Genomic DNA, 7,965 nt, shown 5'->3' on the forward strand with positions numbered 1-7,965 from the left:
ATCGAGACCATCCTGGTCAACATGGTGAAACCCCGTCTCTACTAAAACTACAAAAAATTAGCTGGGCATGGTGGCACGTGCCTGTAATCCCAGCTAATTTTTTGTAGTTTTAGTAGAGACGGGGTTTCACCATGTTGACCAGGATGGTCTCGATCTCTTGACCTCGTGATCCACCCGCCTCGGCCTCCCAAAGTGCTGGGATTACAGGCTTGAGCCACCGCGCCCGGCTTTACGTTTATTCTTATATCCAAATATGTTTCCTTTTGTTTTTTTCCCAGATTATGTTTTAAACTCAGTTTATTGAGTTTCGATCCTCCTAAAGATTCTGGGATGGCTATTATCCCTATTTTACAGGTGACCCAGTAGAGGCACAGAGAGGATAAATGTGGCCCTGAGGCCACATCACTACTTGACAGAAAATCCCAGAAGAGAACTCCGTCATCTTACTCCTAATGCAGTGCTTTCTGTCACCTTAAAACTTTAAACCAGGCTGGCAAGGTGACTCACTCCTGTAATCCCAGCATTTTGGGAGGCTGAGTCAGGTGAATCACGAGGTCAATACATCGAGAACATCCTGGCCAACATGATGAAATCCTGTCTCTACTAAAAATACAAAAATTAGCCAGGCATGGTGGTGGTGCACTCCTGTAGTCTCAGCTACTCAGGAGGCTAAGGCAGGAGAATTGCTTGAACCCAGGAGGTGGAGGTTGCAATGAGCCGAGATGGCACCACTACACTCCAACCTGGCAACAGAGCAAGACTCTGTCTCAAAAAAAAAGAAAATAAACCTTTAAATAATCAGAAAAAATGGTTTTTGTTAGAAATATAGGCTTTTGATCCCTTGTGTGTTTTATTTTTTCAGATGATTTTAATCAAAGTCTATATAAACTCATTTTGTTTTTGCTTTTTTTCACCATAACATATTAATAATTTTCTTTTCTCTTTCTTTTTTTTGTTTTTGAGACAGGGTCTCACTCTCTCACTGAGGCTGGAATGCAATGGCACAGTCATGGCTCACTGCAACTTTGACCTTCCCCAAGCTCAGGTGACCCTCCTACCTCAGCCTCCTGAATAGCTGGGACTGCAGGCATGTGCCATCATGCCCAGCTGTTTTTGATTTTCGGTAGAGATGGGGTTTTATCACGTTGCCCAGGCTGGTCTCAAACTCCTGGGCTCAAGTTATTCACCCATCTCAGCCTCCAAAATTCTGGGATTAATACTGTGAGCCACTCCGCCAGCCCTATTAATATTTTTCAAGTTGCTACTCAGTATTTTACCTGGACGTTCTTCTAGGGATGACATTTAAATTTTCTTCAGTAGGTTATTTTATTGCAGTGAATTTGACCATAACCTTTGGTTTTTCATGTCCTTCTTTCTCTCTCTCTGTCTCTCTCTCTCTCTCTCCTTTCTTTCTTTCTTTCTTCTTTCTCTTTCTTCTTTCTTTCCTTTCTTTTCCTTTGTGTTTTTGGTAGAGATAGCTCTTGCTGTGCTGCCCAGGCTGATCTCAGAACTGCTGGACTAAAGCGATTTTCTTGTCCCAGCCTCCCAAAGTTCTGGGATTACAGGCATGAGCCACCATGCCTGCCCTTTTTTTCTTTTATTTATGTATTTATGTATTTATTTTTAGTTTTTTTTTTTTTTTCACTCTGTTTTCAGGCTGCAGTGCACTGGTGTGATCTTGGGTTACTGCAATCTCTGCTTCCTGGGTTGAAGCGACTCTCCTGCCTCAGCCTCCTGAGTAGCTGGGACTACAGTTGTGTGCCACCACACCCAGCTAATTTTTGTATTTTTTAGTAGAGACAGGTTTTCACCATGTTGGCAAGGATGGTCTTGATCTTTTGACCTCATGATCTGCCTGCCTTGGCCTCCCAAAGTGCTGGGATTATAGGCATGAGCCATCGTACCTGGCCTTTTTTTTTTTTTTTTTTTTAAACCTCCATTCTCTTAGAATGTGAGTGGCCTTTTTAAAAATGTTTTTTTTTGGGTCAGATGTGGTGGCCCCATCTCCACTAAAAATATAAAATTAGCCATGCCTGGTTGCGGGTTCCTGTAATCTCAGCTACTTGGGAGGCTGAGGCAGGAGAACCACTTGAGCCCAAGGGGCAGAGGTTGCAGTGAGCTGGGAACACACCTCCATACTCCAGCCTGGGTGACAGAGCAAGACTGTGTCTCAAAAAAAACAAAAACAAAAACTGTTCTTTTTGGCCAGGCACAGCGACTCAACGCCTGCAATCCTAGTACTTTGGGAGCCAAGGCAGGCAGATCACTTGATGTCAGGAGTTCAAAATCAGCCTGTCTCTACTAAAAATACAAAAAGTTAGCCGGGCATGGGTGGCATGCACTTGTAATCCCAGTTACTCAGGAGGCTGAGATAGGAAAATCACTTGAACCCAGGAAGTGGAGGTTGCGGTGAGCCAAGATCATGCCACTGCACTTCTGCCTGGAGAACAAGAGTGAAACTCCATTTCAAAAAAAAAAAAAAAAAAATGTTCTTCTAAACTACTTCCCAAGACTAAGCTTGAAGTTAAAATACTATTGATAATTTTTTTTAATGGATTGTTATATCCCATTGTCAAATTCCCAACAAGGTTTTGCCAATTTGTGTCACATTGGATGTTGGTATTTATAATGTTTCCTGATTTAAATTTTTTTAAATTATAGATTTAATTGGTACCTTGTTTCAGTGTATAGTTTTTTTATTACTACTGAAGATAGGGGAAATGCAGTATTTTTTTTTCCTGAAAAGGCAGTATTTTATGAATTTTGAAAGTGTTCATGATCCCTGCCTGCTCCTTTTATTCCAAGCAAGTAACTGATTTGCTCTTGGTGCTTTTTTTAAATACAGGGTTTCACTATGTTGGTCAGGCTGGTCTTGAACTCCCAACCTCAGGTGATTTGCCCACCTTGGCCTCCAAAGTGCTTGGATTACAGGCGTGAGTCACCACGCCCAGCCTGCTCTTAGTGTTTTATTTTTATTTTTTATTTTTTTGAGACGGAGTTTCCCTCTTGTTGCCCAGGCTGGAGTGCAATGGCGTGATCTCAGCTTACCACAACCTCTGCCTCCGGGGTTCAAGCGATTCTCCCTGCCTCAGACTCCCAAGTAACTGGGATTACAGGGATGCGCTACCACGCCTGGCTAATTTTTTATATTTTTAGTAGAGACGGGATTTCTCCATGATGGTCAGGCTAGTGTTGAACTCCTGACCTCAGGTGATCTGCCTGCCTTGGCCTCCCAAAGTGCTGGGATTACAGGCATGAGGCACCGTGCCTGACCGCTCTTGGTGTTTTATAATATGAGTCATTGGAAAAACCAAAATGTTTTTTCTATGCTTATACACTCAATACAGCACAGAACACTTCTGTAATTAGATGTGTAGGGGTTTTTCTGCATACACCTAGCAATCAGGTCTACAGTGGACACTGTCTTGGTATCATATAATTCAGTTCAGTTCTGATACTATCCACTGGATATAGCATCAACATTCAACAGGTAAGGCTCGGTCCCACAAGACTGCCTCTCATTCAGCCCCAGGTTGTGACCTAGGCTTTTTTTTTTTTTTTTTTTTTTTTTTTCTATTAATTGTTGAAGGCAAACTGCAAATGACCTGTGCTTCTGACCAACTGGCTATAAATTGGGGCTCCCATAATCACCTTCTTATATTTGATTAATTTGCTAAGGTGACTCACAGAACTCAGAGAAACACTTGATGTTTATTGGGTTTATTATGAAGGTTATTACAAAGGATACAGATGAATAACCAGATGGAAGAGATGCATGGGACAAGGTGGGAAGGAGAGTGGAACTTCCATGCACTCTCTAGGCACGCCACTCTGAGGAGCCTCCAACAATCTGAGCCTCTGTGAACCCTGTCCTTTTGGGGTTTTATGGAGGCTTCGTTACATAGGTATGATTGATTACCTATTGGCCATTGGTAATCAACCTATAGTCCCTCTCCACTCCTTGGGGATGTTGTAGGGTATGGCTGAAAGTCCTAGTCCTTTAATCATGCCTGGATCTTTCTGGTGACCAGCCCCCAAATGAATCTATCTAGGGCTTCCTAGATACCAGTCATCTCATTAAGATACAAAGACATTTACCACTCTGGCGATCCATGTGTTTTAGGGGCTGTGTGCCAGAATCCAGGGGCAGAGACTAAATATGTATTTCTTATTATGTCACAGTTTCACACATAGGGAACAAAGTGTTCTACAAGTGTAACTGATTCTTTCTTGGGTTCTTATGAGGTACTGAGTAATAGAGAGATTCCGTTGTAGAACCTGACTCACCAGTGGTCACATAGGTTGGACTGGACACTTGGGAGAGGGATAGTGATAGGCATATTTATAATGCAAAAGCAATGAAGTTGGCCATTAGAAGATTTTTGTCCTGGTCCAACCTTTATAACCTTAATTTATTAATTTTCCCTCCCTGGATCTCTGTCAAAATGAATTTATTTGAACTCTAAGACCTCTTTCAGTTCTGTAATTTTTAGGGACTTCCTCTATAACTTTCTGTAGACCTTCCTGGGCAACAATGGTAAACTGTGGCTATTTGAGTCACCAGCAAAGGAGTTTTCCAGCCAATGCAGCTGGAAGGATAGATTGACAATCACTGTTTTTTGGAATGGCCATTGTAGCTCCTTTGTAGGTCCATGACAGTTCCAAAGGACTGTGCAGCCTGGGTGCACTGGCTTATGACTGTAATCCCAGCACTTTGGGAAGGTGAGGTGGGTGGATCACTTGAGGCCAGAAGTTCAAGTTATATTGTGCAATGATAGCACCTGTGAATAACCACTACCCTCCAGCCCAGGCAATAGCAAGACCCTGCTTCCAAAAAAACACAACAAGAAAGAAAGCAATATCACAACTTGCCTGAGGTTACTTAGTAATAAAACCAGACAGAGACACCAGCCTGACTCTCAGTTTAATACTCCCAAGATTTTACTTCCCTTCACACAATGTCTTTTCTTTTTTTCCATAGACTTGGAACGCCAGTTGGAGGAGCAGAAGAAGCAAGCCCAGGATCACAGGCTGAAATCTCAGACAGTTCAAAATGTGGTACTGATGCCTGTGAGCACTCCTAAGCCTCCAAAAAGGCCCCGGCTCCAGCGGCCAGCCTCCACCACTGTCTTGAGCCCTTCTCCTCCTGTCCAGCAGCCTCAATTCACAGTCATCTCACCCATCACTATCACCCCAGTGGGTCAGTCATTTTCCATGGGCAATATTCCAGTGGCCACCCTCAGCCAGGGCTCCAGTCCTGTGACTGTCCACACATTGCCTTCTGGCCCTCAGCTCTTCCGCTATGCCACAGTGGTCTCCTCTGCCAAGAGCAGCTCACCAGACACAGTGACCATCCACCCTTCATCTAGCTTGGCGCTGCTGAGCTCTACTGCCATGCAGGATGGGAGTACACTGGGCAACATGACCACCATGGTGAGCCCTGTGGAATTGGTGGCCATGGAGTCTGGCCTAACCTCGGCAATTCAGGCTGTTGAAAGCACCTCAGAGGATGGGCAGACCATCATTGAGATTGACCCAGCCCCAGACCCAGAGGCTGAAGATACTGAGGGCAAAGCAGTCATCTTGGAGACAGAGCTGAGGACTGAAGAGAAAGTTGTGGCTGAGATGGAAGAACACCAGCATCAAGTTCACAATGTGGAGATTGTGGTCTTAGAGGATTAACTGGGGATCTCAGGGTCAGGAGTTATGTTTCGATTTGGAATTTTAATTATTTGTTTATTTTTATCATTGTCCCACTCATTTCCACATAGGACCCTTTTTTAAAAAAAAAAAAACAAAATCTTATTGTTATAACTGAAAATGTTGGGTTCCTCCCACTCCCTCATTGAAAACTGGACAAAACAAGCTGCCCTTTCAGAAGTTGAGAGTAGGTAATTCAATGTCCTAATCATCTTACACCAAGAAAGTAATTTCTTTTAGGGAAAGTGTCAAGATATCAAGTAACCCTGTCCAGAAAGCCATTTCCAGGCTCATCTGTCTGTGTAGGCATGTGGTTTTATTCTTGTAAAGATACATTGACCAAACTCTGGAACACAGATCTGACACTGGAAGGCAACCCATTCGCATGTGGATGCAGAAGGGCACTTTATTTTGTATCCTGAAAAGGGCCTACAGTGGCCAGTACAAAACTCTGAAACAAAAGGAAGTTGACTCTACTTTGAGGGGAAGGTGGCATGCCAGCACTAGCTTAAAAAGGGAAGTATTGGCTGGGCGTGGTAGCTCACATCTATAATCCCAGCACTTTGGGAGGCCAAGGAGGGTGGATCACAAGGTCAGGAGTTTGAGACCAGCCCGGCCAACATGGTGAAACCCCGTCTCTGCTAAAAACACAAAAATAATTAGCCGGGTGTGGTGGCGGGCACCTGTAATCCCAGCTACGCGGGAGGCTGAGACAGGAGAATTGCTTGAACCTGGGAAGGCAGAGGTTGCAGTGAGCTGAGATCACACCACTGCACTCCACCCTGGGCGACAAGAGTGAAACTCCGTCTCAAAAAATAAATAAATGAAAGGGAAGTGCTTCAGCAAATATGGGGCAGGGAAATCATCTTACTTCCAGAGGTACAACTGATGCCTCTGGAGATCTCCAAGAGTTAGTACCATGAGTGCCATTTTGAGAAGAGGCTGGTAATAAGTGGGAGGTGCATCTTCAAAGAGCAAGTGGCAGCAGTGGCCTGTGGCTTTGCAGAAATGGAAAGCCAAGGCTGGTTGTGGTGGCTCATGCCTGTAATCCCAACACTTTGGGAGTCCAAGGCAGGCAAATCACCTGAGGTCAGGAGTTGGAGACCAACCTGGTCAACATGGTGAAACCCTGTTTCTACTGAAAATTAGAAGAAAAAAAAATTAGCTGGGCATGGCAGGGGGCACCTGTAATCCCAGCTACTTGGGAGGCTGAGGCAGGAGAATTGCTTGAACCCGGGAGGTGGAGGTTGCAGTGAGCCAAGATTGCACCATTGCACTCCAGCCTGGGCAACAAAAGCAAGACTCTGACTCAAAAAAAAAGAAAGCCATGGATGCTGTAGTTGTGCTTTGGGGTTCAAGGTAATAGCTTACCTTGTTCTACACTTTGTCAAAGCACTTACCCTCCTAAACTAGGATCAGTTCATTCATCTGAAACTGCAATGTGATATAAATTGCTCTGGTTCTTGGACTGTGGCTGTCATAGGGATGGGGTTCCAAGGCCATCATTTTCATTGCATGACTCTAGGAACAGGGAGTTCCTCAATCACTCCAGCTGCCATTTTTGGTGGGGCCATTTTTTGGCTTTGGAACCAAAAGCAGCCACTCATTTGATGCTTCCTCTTGTTCCGCCCTCCATCCCTCAACTCTTAATGGCACCTGTCTCCTGGAACCTACGCTCTTCAGCTTTTTGGCTGATTTGGAGAGCCGTGACAGGTGCCTGCTTGCCTTCATCCCCTTTTAGATTCATTTATACCACAGATGTTTCTGTGAGATATTGAGATCATAAAAAGCTTTAGGCTTGGCAGAGAGGACTCAACACCCCCAGGCTTTCCTGAGGCACCAACTACATGTCTCCTGAGTGAGCTGGATGCCCTGGGAAAGAAGCTTTGTCTGCAACATTATATTATAGGAAATGTAGCAGGAATGTCAATAGTAATGTTGGGGGGAGGTATTTTTTGTTTTGTTTTGTTTTTAATGTTGTTTGTATATTTAGAGCTGGGCCATTTTCTGTGCTGTGATTCCTTCTCTTTGACCCTCTTCAGTATTTGGGGCAAGAGTGGACCCTGGTTTTTATTTTTTTGATTGCATTGTTTACTGCACTAGGAAAAATATAGGAATATAGGGAAACTACAGACAAATTTAAGGAGAAATAGGTCAAAAAAGAAAGCACACACCTCAGGAGTGGGAGGAATTTTTTTTTAAAAAACAAAACTTTGACCTGTAGTTTTTCTTTCTTTTTTTTTTTTAAAGAAGGCACCTACCAGA

The 7,965-nt window shown here is 43.9% G+C and overlaps 1 protein-coding gene across 7 annotated transcripts in view; it reads left to right on the forward strand.

Moving 5' to 3' along the window:
- Nucleotides 1–7,923, forward strand: part of GMEB1 (glucocorticoid modulatory element binding protein 1) — a 51,001-nt gene extending 43,078 nt beyond the window's left edge. For 3 of the 7 annotated variants that reach the window (XM_032246603.1, XM_032246602.1, XM_032246601.1), the window contains one exon: nucleotides 4,982–5,743. In XM_032246603.1, coding sequence (XP_032102494.1) covers nucleotides 4,982–5,682 — 701 coding nt within the window. In that variant the 3' untranslated portion in view covers nucleotides 5,683–5,743. Of the gene's footprint in view, nucleotides 1–4,981 lie in introns of all 7 variants that reach the window. The other 4 variants (XM_032246606.1, XM_032246600.1, XM_032246604.1 and 1 more) reach the window with 3 other exon arrangements.
- Nucleotides 7,924–7,965: the final 42 nt, after the last annotated feature.

This window comes from Sapajus apella, unplaced genomic scaffold (genome assembly GCF_009761245.1).
Source record: "Sapajus apella isolate SASKATOON/1434 unplaced genomic scaffold, GSC_monkey_1.0 scaffold62, whole genome shotgun sequence".
NCBI lineage: Eukaryota > Metazoa > Chordata > Mammalia > Primates > Cebidae > Sapajus > Sapajus apella.